Here is a 24,508-nt window from a genome sequence, read left to right as displayed (position 1 = left end):
CTTTACTTGTTCGCATGACATGAGTATAAAATTTGACCGTCAGCCCATCGTTCTATGATACGCGCTTGACCCACTTTTCCATTCCTCCGATCCGTAATTTAGGTGTGTCCTCACAGTAGCGCTCTATTTAAGAAAATAAAATCAAACTCGACTAATGACATGCATAGTTATAAGCCGGCTTGTCCTCTAACTCACTCCAACAACGCCCATGAAGCCCGGCGAACCGTTTGTGTCAAAATAACAGATTTTTTCGAAACAATAATGCGCTCCGATTATCAACCATAGTCGGTCGCATCTTTCCGCATTAAATTTTATGCCCCCATCATCTTCTATTTTACCTCGTTCGCGCCCAAAATTCCTCACCGTTACCTGGAAACAGTGGCGTGGCGTGTTTTGCGATATATCGATTGATATGCCATTCAAACCTATGAAAAAAGATCGATTACCAGGGTGTTCGCAGCGAACACCTTAGTAATCGATTCTTAACATAGCTTCAAATGGCGAGATATCGATAATCGATCATTCACGCTACGCCACTGCCTGGAAACTCCTCGGAGCGGGCTCGTAAGCAAAAACCGCGTACAGATATCGAGCCTTTATCGAGTGTTAGGTGGTTTTTGGTGAGGAGGGAGTTTTTGACCACTCAATTATCCCAATTTTCTGAGTGCCCACCCAGTTCCAAAAGCAGTGGGTGCCATCGCAGAAAGTGCAAAGTTCACCGCTCGACGCCGGGTCGAGTAACGGACCGGGAGCCACGCTCAGAAAAAACGGCATATGCGCCAACAAATGTTGCCAAATTTCCTTAACAGAGATATTTATCAACGATAAAAGTTATGGATGTGTTCGTCTCAAATTCCGTGGGACTTTGGGTTAAATTGCGAGTAGAATTCCCTGAAAAAGAGGAGGATAATATTCACAAATTTGCTCTGTAAATCTGTATTTTATGAAGTTTGATTTGGCGACGGCTGAATGGACATAGGCTGTTTTGTCTGAATGTGTCGTGGGACCCGGGCGATTTTTTCCTGGGTTTCGGCGCTGAGCTCTTATAAATAATAGCGGTGGATGAGGATGATAAAGAGGTGAGCTCTGGGCCGGGCGAGCGGTATTTAGTGCATTAGTGTGGGAGGTCCCACGCTCACTCCGTCGGGGACTTCAAGGTGTTACCGCCCAGGTATTCGCGCAGACCGCAACACCTCCCGAATTCGCGATTCGCCGCGCAGTTCCCGAAAATTAAGCCTCGGCAGCCAAAAGTTTAAGATACAATGGGGCAGCAGGAGCGTCTACTGCGGGAACTTGCACTGAAAAAAAATTCTCGGCGTTTTTACCACGGTCCGTTGGTACCTTTACCATCTCACTTTTTTTTTACCAATTATTGGTAATTTTACCAACGCAGACCGGTAAGCTTACCTAAAAACCGGTATTTTTAGTGGTTTTTTTCAGGTAAGAATACCACTTTTATTGGTAATCAATTCCCGGTAACTTTGCCATTTTATCTCGGTAATTCTACCACAGTCGATAAAAAATATTGGCGTTTTTACCAAGGTCCAGTAAAGTCACCGAGAAAGTTCAATAATTTTACCGAGATTTCTGCGTAAAATTACCAATTCATAAATGGTAATTTTACTGAGAAAAAACTGGGATCAAATTGAACCCTGTATTCTTGGTAATTTTACCCTTTTCTTAGTAAATACACCGATATTTTTTTTTCAGTGTGCCCGTTTCTCGGAATGTCTGGCAAAAATCGCTTCTCGGCAGCTGGGAGGTTCGACAACAGGGAGACAGGGAAGAATCTCTGTGGCCGAATTTTCGCATGTTACAGCGTACAATTTTGTTAAAATCTCGGTTGTCTAACTGTAGAATACGATCCGCACGCTCTTATTACATCGAGGATGAACTCAAGATATCCTTACAAGATAAACAAAAAGTTTAATGTATACATTGGCAGCTCTGGTATCTCACTTGCTCGAGGGCTCATCTCACCACGGAGCACCTTCATTGTCAGCCGAAAGAGATTTTATCAATTTGAGACCTAAATTAGAGGGTGAAGTACAGTGGCGTGACGTTTAATTTTGCCGCAGGCAGAAAAAAAGGTGAAGAAAAAACTTGCGAACCACCTGGATTATCTTTGTTTAGTCGCAAATAAAAGAAAAAAAGGGGTAAAGGCAATATGATAGCATCTCGCGATGCCTGATTATAGCACTTTGACGACTGTTTTAAAGATTATTCTTACAAAGATATTAAAATGAAATGTAACAATTTCATATCGAGTGGCTACAAAAAATTGCTCTGAAGACTAATTTTAAAACTTTAAGGGAACTGCATTTCCCGTGTATGTCCCATCCCATGGTGTGCAAAAGCACTTTGAACTATATTTTAAAATTGGTGTTTTGCACAGAATTATTGACACTGCACAGCGCACTTATTGCAGTTGTACTTCAACTTATTAAGAACGTAATCCAACTAATTTGCAATGCCAAGAGGTGCGCACTATACTGTAGGTACCAATAAGTTTGAACACAACTCTACTTTGCATCAGTTCAACCCTTTCCTTCATTGCACGTATCGACCTAATGAATTAGATTACGATCGTTTGTTTCTAAAATATGCCAAAACAGATGGTTCTGAAAACCTCGCTCAGTAGTCAGTTGAGCCGTAATTTGAAATGGATGCAATCGTTTTGAGGCTAGCCTCAAAGTTAACACGTTTCTGCAGAAAACCTCCGAGCTTCCTATGAAGTTATGCACGGGAACAAAAACTTCGCCTCACGACTTACCAAAGTTTTTAGTACCGGTAAAAACTTTTCCGCGACAGAAATCGAACTGCGGACTGCGGCTCAAAAGCAACCGAAGATTTTGGTAGCCGCACAAATCGCGTGGCATGCTTTTCTTACCGAACAATTCGAGTACCGCAGCCAAAAACCTCGGTATGCCATAATAACCTTGTAATCGCGTCAAACACAGTGCGGCTGGGGCGCACGGCGCGTAACGCGTAGTAGCGCCTTACAAGACCGCAGAATACTTTATGCATTGCGCGTACAGCACGCGGTGCGCGTGAGGCATAGTAGCGCCTTACAAGCCTGTAGGATACTTCATGCATTGCGCGAATACTGCGCGTATACAATGGAAGAAGAAAACACATTGGATCTAGAGTCCAGACTCTTGAAAACATTGATAAGAAAAAGGACTCTTGATTCAATCAGATTTAAGCTTAAATCAAAAGGAAATCCGCTCAAATTAAGAGGCTGGGTTCTTGATTTAAGCTTAAATCTGATTGAATCAAGAGTATTTTTTCTTGTCGATGTTTTTAAGAGTCTGGACTCCAGATCCAATGTGTTTTTTTTTCCAGTGTGCGGTTTTTACCTCTGTGTGGACTGCTTGCGTTAGGTGTCCTCCTTTTGCAAGGTGTGACATCGAAGGCACAAATGAGACTCTCAAACAAACCAGACTTGGCCCGGAGAGAAGAGTGTGGACCGAGTTGGAGGGGGAGCACATGATCTGAGGCTGAGCAAATACTTTAATGCGAAAAATTATGAGCAGCTAATAACTCCAGTATTTATGGAAACGCTAGCTGACCCATCTCCTCAGGACGCTCGAATGCTCGATCCTCTATTGTGTTTCCCCCCTGCCCAACGCCACCTCTCCGGGAACTTTCTTCTTCCTCGTCTAGTCGCTCGTAGTGCAAAATGATTAGTCTTCGTCTGTTGTGCTTAGGAAAAACGCCGTATGAACGGTCGAACGTTGCCCAAGTTCCCCTGATAAAGCAGGAATTTCTAAGAAAAGTTTTGTCTATTTTCCTTAAGTTCAAATGGCAGATCAATCGGTCTATCGAAAAGCACGCCCCGGCACTGATCTACTTTACTGCCTTGCTTAGGAAGAACGCCGTATGAGCATTCCAGACTTGCCAAATTGTCCCGGATTAAACCTATATTTTTGAGAAAGATTATACGCATTTTTCCTTGAAATTTGCAGATATTAGACAAAATTGCGAACAAAATTGTCTGAAAATTTTAAGAAAAACATTCACAATTTTCCCAGTAAATTAGGCTTTTATTGAAGGAAATGTGGCAACGTCTGAAGGTTCATACGGTGTTCTTTCTTAGCACGGCAGTGTTGCATGAGGAAAAAAGCCGTATGAACCTTCAGGCGTTGCCAGATCCCCCTCAATAAAAACCGAACTAACTGGAAATTTGTTGAATTTTTTGCTTTAAATTTTTCAGACGATTTTGTTCGTAATTTTATCCGAAATACCTAAAAATTTCAAGGAAAAATATGAGTAACTTTCCTCAAAAATACATGATTGATCCGGGTAGATTTGGCAACTCTCAAATGTTCATACGGCGTTTTTACTTAGCGCGACAGTGTAGCTTTCGTGAAATTGAGTCCCTTTGAGTCCCAAATTTTTATCCTTTAAAATTTCCAAATTTCGGTTATCTTTTTTTTCAAAATAGAAAACATCGATAAAGATTTGCAACATCATGTCAAAGAGGAAAATCTCAATTTTTAAAAAACCAAAAACTCCGTCGTTGCGAATTAGTGACACCATGCCCTACAGGAGGGTTAAGATAGCACGTATCCCAGTACCTATATTGTAATACTTGGCGTGCCGGTCCATCGGCCAGAGACCAACCCTCCACCCCTTCAAATCCCAGGGGGGCACGGTAAAGACGCGAGGGGGGGGAGGGGGGCTGCGTATTTATATTGACTAATGGACGAGGCTCATCTATGATTTGATCAATAGCCTTGGGTAAAAGCATTCCTGGGCAGTCGTATCAAGGTCGCCGAGGCCCAAGTCGCGACCGCATCATTTCTGCCCACTCCTCGTTCCTCTACCAATATTTAATGTTCCGCCACCCGCGACAGCGCGACCGGCCACTCGCTGTCGGTCGACGGCGTCCGCGGGGATAAAGACGTTGCCCGAATATGATAAAAATATCGACGTCATAGACGAGGATTTATGGGGAGCTCCCTCCGGCCCTTATGCCCTGCTGCCAGACCGGCTCGGAATTTCGGGTTTTTCCTGGCGCTTTGTTTGGGGGGTTTTTACGCCGTTTGAAAGCCGTGTATTAATCGAGGTGTGCGAAATGGATTTGATCCAGTGTTCACTGGAAAAAAAAGAAGAAAAAAACACATTGGATCTAGAGTCCAGACTCTTGAAAACATTGACAAGAAAACGGACTCTTGATTCAATCAGATTTAAACTTAAATCAAAAGGAAATCCGCCCAAATTAAGAGGCTTGGTTCTTGATTTAAGCTTAAATCTGATTGGATCAAGAGTATTTTTTCTTGTCGGTGTTTTTAAGAGTTTGGACTCTAGATCCAATGTGTTTTTTTTTCCAGTGTTCGAAACTCACAGGCGCCAACGCGTCAAATGCGCCTAAAAGATGAAGGCTCTGCGCCAACGTGGCCCCTAAAAACTGCCCCCTAAAAAATCTAAATTTTCATATCAGGTGATTATTCGAAATTTTCAGCACTGCAAGTGGAAGCTTTTTCTATTCTTCATGGTTTCATCCATAATGCTTTTGTTTTCCCCAAGTTACAGCCATACTAGTTCTGTTACGAAAAAATCTTGCGTCTAACTTTTCGCTAAATGCGCCGTAATATATAGGCAAAAAGTCGATTTGGCCCCTAAAAAATCTGCAATGACGCCTAAAAATCGGGCTTGATGCGCCACATGGCTCCTTAAACTCAAAGGTGAGAACACTGATTTGATTCTTAAAAAAAAAAAAAAAAAAAAAAAAAAAAAAAAAAAAAAAAAAAAAAAAAATGATGATGAAATGCTGATCTGATACCACTATTCTAACTTCACAGAATTCGTGTTGCAGACTGGTTTGATAGAAGGCTCATCAGGTTAAGAACTCAATAGCTCAGCTAAGGGCTAAAAGAGTTCTTTGCATGAGCAGTTCAATTGCGATTTGGCCAGTTTTTTCTATTTTTTTTTTAATTTTAGGGTTTTTTTTTAAAATTTTACATGAGACACTGTGGTGTATGCCACACAAAAATGTAGCAACAAAAATAATGATACCACTATTCAACCTCTGATGTAGTTCATGTTGCATACTCGTCTTTAGGAGGCTCGGCGCTCTATATGTATAGCTGAAGAACCCACTAGTTCAGTAAGGGCTGCAGAAGTCCTTTGCATGAGCAGTTCAATTGCTATCTGATCGCAGAAAGCACCGTTGTGGCGTAAATTTTTCGTCTCTTGAGTGATTCTTTTGGAAGTGGTTTCCAAATTTCACATGCAGAATATTAAAAATGTTTGTTAGCTTTCCCCCATTGGTTGGGCCTCAAGCGTTAAAATCTGTCAGGAGTTTTCCTTAAGAAAAGTATTTCAAATAAAGCTTTTACGTGACATCGATGAAAAATTTAGAATGACCTTGCATATACCACCTAAAGATCACAACACCTTTCAAAGCATTAACGATTTGCACACATACATTCTTTGTCTAAAAGCTGTGACTTAAATTTTCAAGCGTGATAAAGTGGGTCCAACAAGGAAAATTTGACAAATTGCCGCCCCAGCGAGTCTATTTTTTATTTGCTTACATTTGTCGGATCACAATTCTTGCGAGGCATTTAGGACTAGAAATATTGTTACCGCGGTATTATGTGACAGTGGCAAAGCCTCAAAGACACCACGGTCTTAATCTTTCGTTCTGAATGCCTGCGTTATTTCTCAAAGCATGCGTGGGTGAATTCGTCGTCTGGCTGACAAAAAGGCGTAATGCACATTGACATGAGCCTCGAAAAGCATTAAATTATATGGACGACAGGGTTTATTGCGGAGTGTAGTTACGCCTTTATGTCAGGGAGGCGATGAATTTTCCTATCTTAGTCTCATGCTGGACATGATTATTAATATTCTCAGTTATTTCATGCGCTAATCTCGACAATTTCTGCGGCATATTTTTATATGTTTTTTATGGCCCACTCGTGGAAATCTACCTCTCGAATTGAAGAGAGTCACATCTTGATCCCACCTATACCAGTGTCTAGATTTTGTCTGCGTTTTCCTACTCCTATGGTCATCAAATTGTTTTGGTTTCGACGTTTAAAACGAAATGCTGCAGATTCCAACATAATTGCCTCACCAAAAATCTTTTGAATTCGTTCGAAAGGACCGATCTATCCACCCCTAAATATGCTCGAAACCTGCACACGACATTTTTGCCTCCTCTAAAGAATGCTTTTAGCTGCAGTATTCTCATTTTTATGATACAGGATTTAATACATAATATTCGTGTGCATGAACATTTCTGATGAAGTTGTCCTTTTTTTTTTGCAGGTGAGTTGTCTTTACTCGTTCGTTGAATCCAAGACTTACCTCTCATTTTTTGGTAAGTAACTCACATGTTAGGACTTTTGGCACTAGTCCATCTAGTGCTTTATCAACCAACCAACTACAATCTTCCAACCAAGACCGCGTAACTATTCGCTTTATTTTCTTTACATCCGATAAAAATCCACTCATCCTTGCACAGAATATTCAGAAAAATCACCTTATAAAATTAGCATATTTTAGGAAGGAAACGTAGACAAAAAAATATGTACCCTTTTTGGAATGGGCCTTTGTTCAACACTGGAAAAAAACACATTGGATCTAGAGTCCAGACTCTTGAAAACATTGACAAGAAAAAACACTCTTGATTCAATCGGATTTTTGCTTGAATCAAAACGAAATCCGCTCAAATTAAGAGGCTTTGTTCTTGATTTAAGCTAGATTCTGATTGAATCAAGAATACTTTTTCTTGTCGATGTTTTTAAGATTCTGGATTCTAGATCCAATGTGGTTTTTTTTCCAGTGTACAACTAATGGAATGGAACAAAGCTTTTTTGGGGGTTATAATTACAGATGAAATTGCATAAATGGTTCCAATTAAAGAGCTTTTAAACTAAACAGGCTAAATACAGGCTACAGGCTAAGGTTCCGATTCAACATCCAAAATCGTTAACAAGGAAATGATAGGAAGGGGGCCGAAAGCACACGCATAAAAGAAGAGACTTAATTCTGGCCTGCATTTGGAACTTGACCGTGAGCGCATGCGTGAAGACCACCACACACGCTGATTAAAAATCGACTAACTTCAATGCTAATTGTATGTAGATTTGTGGTTTTTCCCAGCACGGCAGCACGAACTTCGATGTGGGCCTCGAACTTGCGTTTGCGTCCGCCCTACGGACACGCAAGGCTCTGATCTGGTTCGAGATGCAGTTCGACACCCGAACTTTGGTCCAGATCGCAGCCTCTCGCACGGACCCGAATCGCACGCGAAGTGTGGCCGGATTTTTTTTTAGGTCGGTGGGAATTTTCCGGTCACGGAACCAGACAGGAAGACTGCAACTTCATGCTGAATTCAAGAAACGCGTCTAATTTTAGAGGACCGTTGCCTTCTTGTGAGAAATGTTCGACACGTTGAGGCATAATGAGTCGGAAGATAAAAATAGTTTGAGATCAGCCTCTGAGGTGACTGAGGTGTGAGTCTGTCATGCGTTTCAAGATCAGAATAATCAGTGTGTATGTTTTGAGTCAGAGATACTGGAAACAAGAAAAAAAAAATTTAAAAAAAAATTATTGAGGGGATGAGGAGATCGCTGTGGTTGCATTTTACCCTGAAATTCCCTCATTTGCCCCATGGTTTTGTCAAGGAGATAGCTCGTCAATCAATCGAAATATCATTCTTTGAGATGGAAAATCGAGAGTTTTGAAGTTCCTGTCAGAACTAACGAAAAAAATCACATTTCTCTCCACCGTGATCGGGCGTTATTGACCGAGAAAATCAAGGAATTTCCGTTTTTCTGCAAGATTACCCGGCAAAATCTAAGATCTATTTCTTTTTAAAATCCGTTGAGACCTCACGGTTACAACATCCAGCCTCACGCCTTGTCTTTCCGGGATGTTTCACGGGATTTTTCCCAAGTTTGAATCGCAAGAATGAAACTTCTGGCATTTTTCCCCGTTAAAAAACACAACAAAATGTCTTCCTCTTCTTTTGAAGTCATTCCCGGGACTCCACAAGGACTCTTAGTTGGTACTGTGATTAGTATTGACTAACTCAATATTTTTCCCAACTTCGCAAGTGAGATTTTTCCCTGGGACAAATCCCATGAATCGTCCCGCGGAGACAAGGCGCTAGAAGTTCGAGCTTTACATCAAGTCTATGGGCAGCTACATTTTTAGCAAATCCACGCGGCTCAATATTAATGACAAGCTACCAGATAAATTTCACTGGCAACCGCTTTTTAAAAACTCGAACGAGACCACCAAGTCCCAATCACGGGTCGAGAGTCAGAGGCGGATCCAGCAATTTGGCAACACCGAATCCCTCCATGCTAAACCTATGCTAAATAATCGATTCTTGTCGGAGCACCTGGCCCCTTCAAGAATCGATACTTTTCCATAGGCTTAAACGGAAGAAATCCGGTGTTGCCAAATTGCTGAATCCGCTAATGTCGAGAGCGTAGACTCACCCGCACCATACGCATCCTGAAATGGGTCAAATTCGGATATGCTCATTAGTCCACCCCGATCCGAAATCCTCCCATGCTATGCATTATTCAATGATGAATCGAGCATCGGCCATACCGCCTGCATTTTCGGGTGTAGCACCGAACCCATCCCGGTGTGGGCCGATCTGCATGTGCGTGGACCTGACAAAGATTAATTCGTGAGTCGTTTTCCGGGCTTAATAACCGTGTTTAACTTGTGCCCGTCTCGCTAATCAAGAACCGCGCAACCCCCATTCGGATTCCGTTGCGGATACGCGGTTTTTGCCGAGGCTGAACGACGGAGCAGCGCGCTGTGGGGCCGTCAGAGCTTTTCGGGGTTCATGCTCTCTGGGTTGGTCGGCCGATTCGGTTGCAAGCCAAGCAGGGGGGGGGGGGGGGTTACAATTAAGCTCCAATTTTGGGAACGTCGAAAGCAGGTCAGAACTCTTTCATTTGGGATCTTGGTATATTGAGTGCATAAAGCAAAAAGGAACCGACCTTCATGGCTCATCACGGAAAAAACAACTTAGCACTGAGCCCTACCACTTCAGGTCAGGTAAAATAGCGCCAACTCAAGGCAGTCGTGCTCTGAGCCCTACAGCCTTAGGGTCCAGCCCTCAGCTTTAGGGTCCAGCCCCACAGCTTTAGGCTCCAGCCCCACAGCTTTAGGGTCCAGCCCCACAGCTTTAGGCTCCAGCCCCACAGCTCGAGGATCTAGTCCTACAGACTGTAGGGCTCAGTCCTACCGTCTTGAATTGGCGCCATTTTACCTGAAGTGTTAGGGTTCGGCACTAAGTTGTTTTTTCCGTGGTGTGTGAACAACGTTTGTGCCACTAGTTTTGGCATGCAGGTAGGAGCTTTTATAGATACCTAGGGAATAAAGTTCTTTATTTCGGAATACGAACCATGCGGGAATATCTATGGGAAAAAGGACCGTAGCACACGAAATTAAAACTTTCATGAGAGCGATCTCTGGCTAGGATAGTTGAAAAATCAAAATTTTAGTTTCAAAAAAGCTCCTCCGGTACCCCAAAAGAAAAGCAAATTAACGTACTAAATTTTTCTCCGATAATGTCTATAAAACCATCGTCCATCCTGCACTTTAAATTCCGATGCCTTTCCGCTGTTTTTTTAAAGCCAAGTTCCTGCATGAGGCACGAGTCTCATACTCTTATAGCATCAACCTGCAACTTTGGTTGATTATTAAAAACAAAAGTTTTCCTTGGGAGGCTATAATTATAGATCACCAATGATCACGTGCTAAAATTTACGCCTAGTCTCAGCTCTAGTATGATTTGAGGAAGTACTCTTTAAGAAAAATGTTTTTGGTGGAAACAAAACCATAATCTCTAATAAAATTTAGCTGAAAAACTTTTCCGAGAAATTAAATAGTTTACATTACCGCATGTTATAATGACATTTTACCAAACGTATCCGTGTGTTTAAATCAAGTCCAATATTCTCAAATTTTTCAGAGGTAAAGACATTAAGCGTCTTTAGGGTATGATGCTACGTCTGGACCGGTAGGTGGGAAGAAGAAACTTGACAAGCCACAGAAAAGCCAAACAGTCGATTAATTCTATGGCTAATCAATTTTAGCGTCGACAAGTGCCGCGCGCCGTTAGCATTGGATTTGGAGATACATGTACAAGTTAGGCGTGATTGCAGTTCTCTCATGAGGCGCATGCACAGTGCACTGTGCCAAAGCTGAAACATGCTTGTCAGATTTCCAGCAAAACCGCTGCGAAATTATCGTCATCTATCGTGTAAGAGACAACGTATGTCATAGAATCGTGTTTTCATGGTTGATTCTTATAATAATCTGCAAAAAAAAATCCAGGTCGGAGAAAACGTTAAGTTTTCCTCCCATTGTAAATCAAGATAGCGCTCTCTGCGAAAATATTCTTCGTGAAAATGAATAGATTCAATTAAAAAAAAAAAAAAATTCGGAGAGAAATAAGTTCAAAAAAGTATGCCCTCGTATTGAGTAAAATGAAAATAGTGATCAAAAATATTTCATCAGTTTCGCAACAAATTAGGGAAGTTCGCCTTCAAATCGGCGATCATGCAACGCGGCAAACACGCCTGGCTTAATGGCTGCCCATTAACGCTGCACAGTATTAACCCGGAGATGTTGACCCATATCCCAGCTCGGAGCTTGACGCGCGCAAAGTTCAAGGTCAAACGTACGAAAAAATTAATTTTAACGACCCGGTACCAGGCCCGCGCCAGAAGAGGAAGTAAACATCAAACGCGACGCCAGCTATGCCACGCACACGGCCAAATCGTCTACGCACACGACCAAATCTGCCGTAGTTAGGAAGAACGCCGTATGAGCCTTCAGACGTTGCCAGATTTCCTTTGACAAATTAGAAATTTTCATAAAAATATGTAAACGTTTTTCCTCCGATTTTTTGGAGAATTTCGTTCGTAATTTGACCTAAAATTTCTGTTAATGTCGAGGAAAAATTTCCATAACTCCCCTCAAAAATAAATATTTTCTGAGAGGAAATTTGGCAATATCCTTGGGCTCATACGGCGTTCTTCCTCAGCACAGCAGAAATCTTCTGTGCGTTCGACCTAACGCGCGTGCTAGAGGCGCCGTACTAGAATCTCAGAGTCTGGTGTCTTTAAAATTAGCGCACGAATATGGACAGGATAATGTTCAGGCTTAGGATTCAAACTTTTGATGCATCACAAGGAGATAACTAACAAGAGGAGTCTCCTGTTTCCTTGAGTCCTCCTCAATTTTTTACCCGGTTATAAACGGAGTCCCTATGCTAATGCTGGAATTTTGCGATGTAACTTCCATACAATGCTGCCATAGTCTGGGAATACTGGGGAATGTCATAGGCAGGAGGGGACGTATGGGTGTACGCCCCTCCCCCCTCGCCCGAAAAAGGGAGGGGTAAAAGGGAGGAAAGAAAGAGGGAAGGCACGGATGATAAGAAGAAAGGATGATGCTTACATTTGGTAGTTATTCATGACGAAATCGACTCAAACTGCTCATTAGATGCTTTAAAATGTAGTTGAAAAATTTTTGGGGGTAAGCCCCCGGACCCCTCCTCCACCCTCCGTTCGGAGTATCTCTAAGATTCGACTATAGGAAATGTCAGGTAAAATGACAAAGAAATCGTGGAAAAATCATCATATTGTGTTTGCTATCTTAGAGAGGATTAAACGTTTTGAACTACAGAAAGTTGTGCTAGATGTGACCTAGCTCATGTATCCAGCATTTCCGCTCTATCCTCGCAGGAGGAATTTCACCAGCAAAATGGGGAGATTCTCACAGAATTCTGGATTTTTGGATCGTTACGGGCTCAACTTATGAAACTTGACTTGAAATAGACACTCATTATTGAGCGGAGTGGCAACGTTACATCGGTTTCGCTTCCGGCAATTCCCGTTTGTTTACTTTTGCCCCCTTAATCGACTCCTCAAGTAAAGTTCCAGTATTTTATTCTTCTTTTTCAATTACCGGCTTTCGGGAGGCCGGCGGCGATCAGTTTTCAATTAGTGTTGGAGTAAATTAATGATAGGCAGACTTGTGCGAATAGCTTAGCGGAACCCTTCCAACTGATGAACGTAGCACTGTGCCACAATCCTTAAAAGTGATCGGCCACAATTTCCAGTACAGCGATTTTAAGAGGTCAAATGCTTGCGTCGCAAAGTCTTTCCCAGTAATTTGAAACTTTTAAAGTGGCAGTATTTAGGCTGAAGCCTCTAGATTTGGTCCGTTCGTAAAAACGTGCTACCAAGCTGGCTAAAACCTCTTGATTTGGTTGTTTACAAAAACGTGCCACTATAATTCGATTTGATTTACCTAATTAAATTAAAGGGAGTTACCTCCATTGTGACTTAGACCTTGAGACCAATGAGACCCATAATAGCACAGCATCTTATGTTACAATGGAAATAGTTCCTTTTAACCAAAGTACGTCTCTTTTGAGTAGAAGCCAATAATAACTTTCGTTTGGTGACTTTAACGCGCGGTCAGGAATAAGTATACGACAGGTTACATTGATGCTATGCAATTAACGGAATGTTTTGCAATAGTAGAAGGATATTATTCATAAAATGACAATTTCCATTTTTGATTTTTTAATGTACGTACATTTTTTTAAAACTTTATTTCTCTTGAAACGGTTTTAAAATGAGCCCCCAAGATTATTAAAATGGGTATTTTATCAACTTTAAATTTGTGTGTTCGTGTTTCAACATCGAGGGATGTTTCAAGTTCGTAATTTTTAAAATATGCTCTGAAAATGTTTCAGGCAATCCGTAGGTCTCCTATGTGCAATGTCATCCAAAAACATTTGGTCCCAAAACGAATTAGTGGAAAAATTAAATCGATATTATTCGTACTGTTCACTGGAAAAAAAAACACATTGGATCTAGAGTCCAGACTCTTAAAAACATCGACAAGAAAAATTACTCTTGATTCAATCAGAATCTAGCTTAAATCAAGAACCGAAACTCTTAATTTAAGCGGATTTCGTTTTGATTCAAGCAAAAATCCGATTGAATCAAGAGTAGTTTTTCTTGTCAATGTTTTCAAGAGTCTGGAATTTAGATCCAATGTGTTTTTTTCCACTGTTATAGTAGAATTTTTGAAAGATTTCCTCTTTGACCCGCTTATAGGGTAAGGAATTTGGGGTAGCAGTGAGAGTACTGTGAAGAAAAAATCTAAAGCAAGCGAAAAAGACGTATGAGTGTCGGAACATTATAAAGGAACTTAGTAAACTTTCAATGTCGCTATTATGCAGAATACCTATTGTAAAACTAATAAAATCCTAAGTATGTCCTTAACACTACCCACGTCCATCGTCATGGGGCAGTGATTTCAGTAATGTGTCACTAACTTTATCATTGCAGAGAGGACATACACTCCTTAACACACTTCAAGGTGGCAAATTATCGCAGTCACTTTCCCATGGCGCGGTGATTGGACTTCATTACGAATTCAACGATAAGGCCATTGAATAAATTTTCGGTTAAACTCCCAATATAAGCGTGTTTCTCCGAGAGTTTTGCACAGAAAAACAAAGCTTAAGAATCTACGAGAGCTGTATTCTTATGCATATTGGCATACTCAGTCGGGTGGCAAGTACACAAGCATAATCCATAATTGTGATTTTTCAGGGAGATCGTCCCGAATGGAGGGTTAATTTTTTAGAACACTGGAAAAAAGTCTCTTGTATCCAGAGTCCAGAGTCTTAAAAAATTTGACAAGAAAATATACTCTTGATTCAATTGGATTTTTGCTTGAATCAAAAGAAAGTCGGCTTAAATTAAAAGTCCTGGCTCTCGACCCAATCAAAAATCTGATTTAGATTATTGAATCAAGAGTGATTTTTCTTGTCAAATTTTTTAAGACTCCGGACTCTAGATCCAATAGACGTATTTCTCCAGTGAAAATGGATTTTCCTGGAAATATTTCAAGAAATTAAGATCAAAGTTTCGTGTGTTAAAGAGTGGCTCGTTTTTTCAAAATAAGACTAGGTTTCTCTGTCTTAAAAGTGACTCTCTTTCTGGATTAAACTCGGAGATTTTTAAAATCGGCGGAAGAAGTAATGCAAAGGAATCCTACAATTCCTTTGCAATCTTATCACCGGATCTCGTCCAACCATTTTCAAATCATAAATGTATCCATCCAATTGTGAGGATTATCGTAGTATGACAAGATCAATTTCAAAGTTATCAAATTTTCGACTTTTTTGCCAAAAATAGGAAGAAATCAACAAAGACGAAGGAGGCAAATGCATTATCAGTTTCAATCAGACTCTTGCCTTGGTATATGCTGAAAAACGTTAGAAATTTGACAACGAGGTCCACACCTAGACAACCAGGAGTCGTTGATTGATATTCAAGTACTGCGCGAGCACCGAACGTAGTTACAAGAGTTTTCCACCGCCCAGGCTATCGATTTTCCTTTCGATACGTCCCGTCTTTCGGCGTGGAAATCTCGATCCTCGAGCCCTCGAAAGTCGACGCCCTGCCAAAACGGTATGCTGCGGTAGCGCAGGCTTGGTATGCCACACGACACCCGCGGAATACCAAATCGAGAGCGTTGCACCTTGAGCTCCGAGATTCTTCGATTGCAGACGGAGGAATCTCAAACGCGCTTGTGGTAATACGTCTGCCTTTGGTAAAAGAAAGAAAAAGGCCTTATGATCATTCAGTCGTTGTTAAATCTCCTTCGAAAAAACGCACATTTTTCGAGGAGCCTGTGAGTGTATGTCTTCTAATTTTTCAGAGAATTTTATTCATACTTTACTCAGAGGTTTCCGAAAATTTCAATGAGGAATACTCATGACTTTTCTCAAAAATAAATATTTTTGCGGGGGAGTTTTGGCAACATTCGAATATTTGTAAGGCGTTTTTCCGTAGCACGGCAGAAAGGTATTTTGGTTGCCTCCGTTTTCAATATTGCGAAGGAAGAAAATGAGAGGATTCGCAGGGGCGAAAATAAAGAGCCTTTGTTATTCTTCGTGAGTAAAATAGTGGGAGTGATTTATAAACTGGCGAATTTCAACAAACGGGCGGACCTTTGGTATTGCTCAACATATCGTCGCTTCTCTGACGTAAGGGCGTATTCCAATTTCTACGTGAGCCTTGTTCTCCGATAAACTCTCTGCTTTTCGGAGCTCATGTGGAAATGTAGGAAATGTACCTTTATGTCGGAGAAGCTACGAAATTAGAGTTTACAGGAGGATTCCCCCTCGGGTCCGTGCCCCCCCCCCCCCCTTCGGAGTAAGATGAATTTTTCAAGTACCGAAAAAATTAATTTACGATCTGATCGTCCCTGGAAAAAAAGCATGGTGCACGAAGTTAAAGTTTTCAGAAGGGCTGTTTCTGTGGAGCTAACAATAAGTTAAAGAAATAGAATTTGCGTTTTTGACCGAACATATTCTATTATCTCTTGAAGCTTGAATTGCGAGCGTGTATAATCATTTTCATGACAGTAAAGATCGTAAAATTGCGAATTCACAATCCCAAGCCCTGGGTGTGACAGAACGTAATTTTAAACGGGGCTTTCTTTAGGTTCAGTTACACGATCAAATTGAGCCATCAAACTGAAGCTCTGATTGGTGGAAAAAGACCTGAGGTGAGGATGCGACCAATGAGAGGCCCAATTTGATGGCTCAATTTGATCGTGTAACTGAACCATTTTTCTGGGGCAATTTTCTCAACTCTTTGGTCAACAATCATCATTTGGCGAATCGGAGCGTTGACTTCCGAAAGTATGCTCTTTAAATGTAGGGCAGATAGCAGTGCGAGACCTCCAAAATACATCGTCTCTGAACGGGTCCACGTGACTCGAGTGTCTTCAATCTGATTGGCAAACCGCAAGGGCTAAGCCTTCGAGATACAATGAGATCTGCGCCTTGTCGAGAAAATTCCTGCCATCCCACGTCGCGTCGCTGGCGAGCTGAAAAATGTAGGACGGAATTTAAACGAAACCGATAGTAATTTATCGATAGTGAGCCAATATCGGAACAAGATTACATGCATACGGCAGGTTGCAATTAGTCACGATTGCCGCGACCAAATCTCCGCGTAAATCCGTGAAAAACCGCAGGGTGAAGTGCGGAATTCTCGCACGAAACGGCAACCTCGCCCACGACTGCTACTGCCACCTATGCACCACGTCACCCTGTTGCCGGAATTTGAATAAATTACGCAAACTCATTAATCGGAACCGTTGAAACCCCGAGGGATTTCAGCCACGATTTTGAGGCTGCGGCGCGGAATGCACCTGCAGTTTACAAGCACGTGAGCTTATACCTTCACTTTCGGATTTCTCTGGATCGGCTGGAAACGGTCTCATCGGGCGGCCGAAACGGGCGGGAGAGGGTTCAACCCTGATGTTTAATCAGAGAAAGTTCAATTATCTAAGTATCCTAACAGGCTCCCGTGTTGAACTTGATCAACTTTGCCCGGTCGTGATTGTTGAAAATCAGATGATACTCTTACAAGTTGGGATCACGACCATGCTCATTTTGGGATGGCTATCATATCGTCTCATCATATATTGCGAAATGAGAGGGTTCGTGGTGTTTTTTAGTCTCCCAAAATGGAGAACATTCATCCAACTCGAATTTGCTGGTTGGGTTAAGCTCTAAGGTGTGGTATGTGCGGCTCTCCGTCGGTATATCCAGTTGCATACGCTGCGCCGTGACAAATCTGTCAAGGATCATCTAAGGTGTTGCGCTTTGCACTTATAAGCGTCAGTACATAAGTTTATTTTTAAAAAATAAATATACACTGGGAAAAAAAAAAAAAAAAAAAAAAAAACCTCTTTGGATCTAGAGTCCAGACTCTTAAAAACATCGACAAGAAAAAATACTCTTGATTCAATCAGATTATACATTAATAGATTAAACACCACGTGAAATCATCCCACAGATTCTCGACTGAAGCAGGCTTCACTACTATCAAAATTGATCATAAGCAATAACATAGCCACATCCAATGCTACCAGTCGATACCTGTGGCGAATATTTGATTCCTGCCTTTGGATCCGCGCACGCTCAAATTCTTAAGACATGCTGAAGAATAGATCCTCTTTTCAGAGCTGAACTTCACTCATACCTCGCGGCCTATTTCGCCATGCTATGGAAAAACGCCGTATGAACATTCGCGAGTTGCCAAATTTCCTTCGGTAAAATTTTTATTTTTGAGGAAAGTTATGCATATTTTCCCTCACAATTTTCAAGCACTTTAGGTGACATTGCAAGCAAAATTATCTGAAAAATTCGAAGAAAAATATATATAAGTTTACCGACGAATTGGGGATTTACACTGCAAAAAAATTCTCGGCGTTTTTACCAAGGTCCGTTGGTACCTTTACCATCTCACTTTTTTTACCAATTATTGGTAATTATACCAAGACAGACTAGTAAGCCTACCTATAAACCGGTATTTTTAGTGTTTTTTCAGGTAAGAATACCACTTTAACTGGTAATCAATTCCCGGTAACTTAGCCATTTTATCTCGGTAATTCTACCACAGTCGATGAAAAATATTGGCGTTTTTACCAAGGTCCAGTAAAATTACCGAGAAAGTTCAATAATTTTACAGAGATTTCTCGGTAAAATTACCAATTCTATAATGGTAATTTACCAAGAAAAAACTGGGATCAAATAGAACCCTGAATTCTTGGTAATTTTACCCTTTTCTTAGTAAATACACCGATATTTTTTTTTTCAGTGCAACGCCTGATGGCTCATACGATGTTCTTCCTTAGCTCGGAGTATTGAAGGAGTCTCTTTATTTTCCAGTTCCGTTTCAATTGGTGCTTCACCCACCCGGGGCCTTTTTTGAGCAATCAAGTCATTGGATTAGCCCACGAAGGGGGAAGGGGGTCCGACGACCCACGAAACGAGCTCCCTGGCGCGCGGCGGGTCGCGCACAGAAGGACTCATCCTTAACCCAATTCCTCGTTAGCTGAAGATTACACGTACGTGCTCACCAGCCGCATTGCCACATCTGCGCGAGGGACTCCATAACCTTAGCTGCCCTACGGTAGAGGTCGCTTGAGGTCATCCTGTGACTGATTTGAATAGGGATAGTTGTGCAAAATTACTTAAAATACGCTGAATACGTGATCAGCTTTGAGCTTTACTCTTGACAATGTAAGGGTGACCAGTCCCGGTGACCGCTCATGAGGAGAATGACTCTTTGGTCTTGCCACCAAGTAGTTTGTAAGCTAGGGTGTACTAGAAAAGTATAGAGAGAATAATGAAAACTGAGACAATTATTTGATTAAATACTCTAAAAGCTCACTGTTGATTCTCATCACAAATACTGTCTTCAGCGGCCAGATTGACCAACTGGTCAGAGCGTTTGACTTGAGGTCAGTAAGTCTCGGGGTCGAATCCCGGTTGTGGAGACAATATTCACGGAACAAACGGATGAATCTGCAGAAGCGGATTTAATTCGGCATTTATCTCCGGAAAATTGAATAACGTAGACCCTGGATGTGTCGATTTTCTGTTGTCGAAGGACAATAAACAGAAAGTGAAAACAGAAGTTGAGCTACTAGCCGACTTTACTGAACGAAACAACTAAAGTAAGTAAAATGTAAAGTCGGCTAAAGCTCAACTTTTTTTTCGCATTATGAGTAGCCGAGAACCGGCAAATCTTGTTAAACAAAAAGCTAGAAATGACTGTAGTTTCCCATCGGAATATAAGCTGCCAAAGCTGCTGAAATTAAATCTTATTTTCTCTAAAAATTGAATCATTTCAACTCAAACCGGCAAATTGTTTAAATCACAGTGGATGTTCGGTGTTCGTTCTCGTGACCCCAGCCTTGCCGCGCTGCGTGTCGCGACTGATGAGTGATGAGTGACACAAGCTCAGCTCCTTGTTTTGTCAAGAAACGCCACCAGCTACTCACACAGTTCCGTGACGCAGACACAGCCACACACATTAACCGGAACCCCTGTATTCTCTCTCTTATAGAGGCAAATAAGTGAACGTTTGCTATTAATCTGCCAACTTTAAAGGAGATGTTGTATGTGTGAGGAATTTGCGATTTGACTGTTGATTCTTATGTAATAGTTCGCGAAAAACACGATGGTGCCGCTGGTTTTCTCTGAAATCAACTCCCAAGCTCAAAAAAAGCTCTCAAGTTGAGGCCAAAATGGAGAGGGTATCCCACGCTATCCTGAGAGTCCACCTCTACATCAAGACAAACTCTCTATGCAAAGATAGGGAACAAATAGGGAGTTCGTAAACCTATCTCTGTGTGGACAAGGCCTTCCATGTTTGGCGCAAAGCGTGAAGTATTCAGACAGTCTTGTAGGCGCTATGCGTTTCACGCCGACCGCTGCTGAACGCACTGTGTTTGATGCAATACGAGAAGTATTCGTGCAGTCTTGTGGGCGCTAATATGTGTTACATTCCGATCGCCGAGCCGAGGGCTTCTCCTTTTCATCCCAAATCCTCGTCATCATTTCTCTCTAAGTCCAAATTGTTCTAGGCCAAATTGCGTTTTGGTTTCTCTCTTAACTCGACTAATTGAAGGTACTGTCTCTTGTATCACTAAGAGACGACAAAATTAGAAATTACTATACTCTCAGTAAATAAAAGATTTTGTCGCCTTTTCTCGTTTGTAATTTTTTTTTTGTAAAGCCGATTTTCTTTTATACCTACACTTAAAAAAATTGCAAAAATTTGCCGCTCCTGAAATTTGCCGCCATGGGCAGCGACCCATGTGGCCACCCCCTTAATCCGGCCTTGGTCGCACCTCTGACGTAAGGACGTACCTCTGTTTCCACATGAGCTTTGGAAAGCGTAGAGTTATGTGGGCAACAGGGCTCGAGTGAAAATTGAGATGCGCACTTACGCCAGAGAAGCGACGAATTGTGCTGATTTTTGCGTGTGGTTAGAGGAAAAATCTGTATTTCTTAAGTAAGAAACCTCCAACAGTTTCTCAGCTAAATTACAATTTATATGAAACCTCTTCTTTATACATGAAATTGAGTTAGGTGCTTTCATTTGGGGAACGACTACTTATCTTACAGCTCTTATTTCTGTAGAAGATAATCGGTGGCAGATACGTTGTTTCTGAACTAATGCAACGATCGGTTTCTTTTCGACAACAACTCCCAATAAGAAACTCCATGGACATGATACAGAGAAAGATCATATTCGATCGCTAAAAATCGCCCTCTGTGTTCGTGTGTCAAACGATCGATTCAGAAGAATCCCCAAGACTAATGGAGGTGATTATGAAACTCGGAGATCTGGGGGGCGGACGACATCACGAAGTGGGAGGATCACACGTCGGAGAAGAATTCGCGAATCGGCATCGCTAGATGATTTTCGGTTTTGTCTTAAGGACCGAGCAACGAGCAAGGCGGAAGATTCGTCGGTCCTTGATCTCAATAGGTGGAAGGAGCTAATTCCTCTTGACTAATTTTTCAACTGATACCGTTTGCTCTTCGATTGATGAGGGCCAGCCGCCAGCCATTGTTGCCGTTCTAATCTTCCAAAAGCATCCAATCGGATAATTTTGGACAATTTTTTCTCTGTTGACTTGAATTTGTCTCTTATCTTTGTATCCCTCGTTAAAGTCTCTGTTCTAGGGATGCAAAACTCTCTTGACAACGCGATCGGGTGGGTCGTGATTGGTTGGGTGTGAAAATGGAAGGTCTTGAAAACGATGTCTCCAATTGAGAAGGCCGGAAAAATCACGTCTTTTTCGCAAAATTTCGGTAAAAACCACGTGTTTCTCAAAGAATCGCGGTTTAAAGCACGCATTTTTTTGCAAAACCGCTGCAATTTTTAGCTTCAAAGTCATCATTTTGATATTTCCAGGGAACAAAGGTTTTCTAAAATGGAAAGGCCAATTTTAAAAATGTAAAGGCTAAGAACTCTCTGCATCCCTGCTCTGTTTCTACAAATCTAATATTTGATCTTACATGTAGCCGCATCCTTATACCAATTGTTTGGTTTAGCTGAGAAATTAATCATAGAATCCCAAAAGAAATCTAGCATTCTCGTTTCATGTTGTGGTTTGTTTTTCCTGCACATGAACATTCTTTTGAGCTTTTGATACCAAATTCGTAGAGGCACGCGGGTAAAATCTATTTGGCTTGACTTTTTACAGGAAATCGATTTTTTTTTTTTTTCGAACAGATATTTTTCAATTCGCCGACTCCGCAAAAAACCACACTCTTGATCGACATCCTTCCTCTTTTTGGCGCAATCGATCAACCCGAATTCCAGCTCATAGACAACGTTGCCAACTCGTGTAAATAATACCTATAAGTAATGACCAATATTGAATCTGGAGATTTAAAGTCCTCCCGGTCACTTCACGTTAACAATTCGGCTACACTGTAAGATAGATCGCTAAATTTTAGACGGAAAACGGTGCAACATTCTGGAGAATTTTTTTCGCCTCTCCTGTGTTGGCTTGGGATTTTTTAGCTTTTGGGCAACCCTGCTGCCCATTTCCCTCTTGTCCGAACCGTGCAAACTTGAATATTTCAAGCGTTTTTTAACGATTATCGATTAGTTGAGCCGCGCATGCGCAATCACTCTTCTGGATCGCGGAAATTGGGAATACGTGCCGCAAATGACACATACGTTGGCCGGCCGATAGAACCGGCGTAGCGGTTTCCAGCCCACGGGTCTTGACCCAAATTTCTTTGGCGAAACAATTTTTGACTGCGCAGATTAGGTTAGTTGGGTAAGTCAAAGTGTCGTGCAATGAACCAGTGAAAAATGTAAACATCCATTCAAATGACGAGTATGTCCACTGGAAAAAAAATTCGCTTGGATCTAGAGTCTCTTCGGCTCTTAAAAACATCGACAAGAAAAAAAACTCTTGATTCAATCGGACTTTTTGCTCGAATCAAAAGGACATCCTCCTAAATCAAGAGGCTCGGTTCTTCGATTGAATGAAAGATCGGGTTGAATCAAGAGTATTATTTCTTGCTAATGTCATTAAGAGTCTGGACTCTAAATTCAAGCGACTTTTTTTCCAGTGTCCGGTAGGTATATCATACCAAATATCTGTATTTGAAAAGCACGATGTATAATAATTCACCTCACCTTGTAAGTGCATATGATAGTTCCTAGGGTCGTAAATACGGTGGTGATGAATCTTTGCACTGGTTTACTTGGAGATTGGAGTAGCAGAATGTAGATACCTTCCAATATGCGTTCCAAAAAGGGTATGAGCCTCATTCATGATGGCGCGAGTGTGTGTAGCTACGTTGTTTAATATCCAAGAAAGATGATTTCATTTTGCAAGGCATCAAAACATAAGGCACTGTAAATTTAATCGCCAAGAAAATGTATTTCTCAGTCAGTTTTTAGTCATGTCATTGTAAAGACAAAATAAGTCGCTTACTCTTAGCAACATAACAGTGGTGTCGTGCTAAGGGTAAACGTCGTATGAGACTTCGGACGTCCCTAAATTTCGTTTCCTAAAAACTAATTTCCGGGCAAATCCGAAGAATTTTTCCTCTCTTACCTGTGAGAGTTGCTTTCGGAAGTAGATTTCAATCACAAAAAATGTCAAGGAAAAGTAAACATAATTTTTTTCAAAAATAAATATTTTATTAAGAAGAATTTGGCCGCATTCGAATTTTTAAACGGCGTTTTATACAGCGATACAGGAGGAAATTCTTTATTCCTTTATGCAGAGGAAAGGCCAAATTTGTTGCACTATATAATATCAATTAATAAATTATGGCTTGCTCTTATTATTTTTTGCCGCTCAAAACTTCATGACCTTCAAAGTACGGCTTTGTTACCCACGCAACGGATCATCGCGAACATACCCTATAAAATACCGCAAAAGATAATAGGAGGGTTCATTTCGATGCAATAAATAACGGGGCAACAATAGACCGACGTTGATTGAGTCGTATTTTCCGTTGTAAAAACAGTTGGGCTGAAAATGGTTTCAAAAAGCGCTCAAAATTGATTTATTGCCGCGCGATCGCCGGTGGCCGGAGGTCCAAGGCTACAGGCCCGAGATCTCACTCGTGGGGACCTCAAAGTCGTCGATAATTGGCTGCAACGAAATCAACTTTGAAAATTAGGTTAGATTTATTCGGTCCGTGCGTGCCGGTGCTCTAGCTCTCGCGCGCTTCAGTGTAAATTAAAGGCTTGTGGCTCTGTGGGTAGCCGCAGTAAAAATCAAATTATCCCGTGTGCAAGTACATTTTTGCACGTTTGCCAAACTGATCGTAGGCTCGAAGCGAAAACTCCACCGCTGGGCAAACCTTTAAGGGGTATTATTGACGATATGGAGGTATATTCTGCCGTGCTTAGGAAGAACGCCGTTTGAACATTCGAGAGTTGCCAAATCGCTCCGGATAAAACATGGATTTTTGAGAAAGATTATGCGTATTTTTCCTCGAAATTCTCAGGCATTTAAGACAACATTGCGAACAAAATTGTCTGAAAAAATTGAAGAAGAACATTCACAATTTTCCCAGTAAATTAGGTCTTTATTGAAGGAAATTTGGCAACGTCTTAAGGTTCATGCGGCGTTCTTC

At 41.4% G+C, this 24,508-nt stretch overlaps 2 protein-coding genes across 2 annotated transcripts in view; both read left to right on the top strand.

Moving 5' to 3' along the window:
* The window catches only part of LOC140224772 (uncharacterized), a 228,378-nt gene extending 219,868 nt beyond the window's left edge, over window positions 1-8,510 (top strand). Inside the window, exon 2 of the mRNA XM_072301368.1 lies at window positions 7,282-8,510. Coding sequence (XP_072157469.1) covers window positions 7,282-7,341 — 60 coding nt within the window. The 3' untranslated portion in view covers window positions 7,342-8,510. The remainder of the gene's footprint in view (window positions 1-7,281) is intronic.
* Window positions 1-24,508, top strand: part of LOC109036419 (uncharacterized) — a 685,415-nt gene that overhangs the window by 430,535 nt on the left and 230,372 nt on the right. The window lies entirely within an intron of this gene.

Source organism: Bemisia tabaci, chromosome 6 (genome assembly GCF_918797505.1).
Source record: "Bemisia tabaci chromosome 6, PGI_BMITA_v3".
Classification (NCBI taxonomy): domain Eukaryota; kingdom Metazoa; phylum Arthropoda; class Insecta; order Hemiptera; family Aleyrodidae; genus Bemisia; species Bemisia tabaci.
This window is presented reverse-complemented; position numbering and strand designations above follow the sequence as displayed.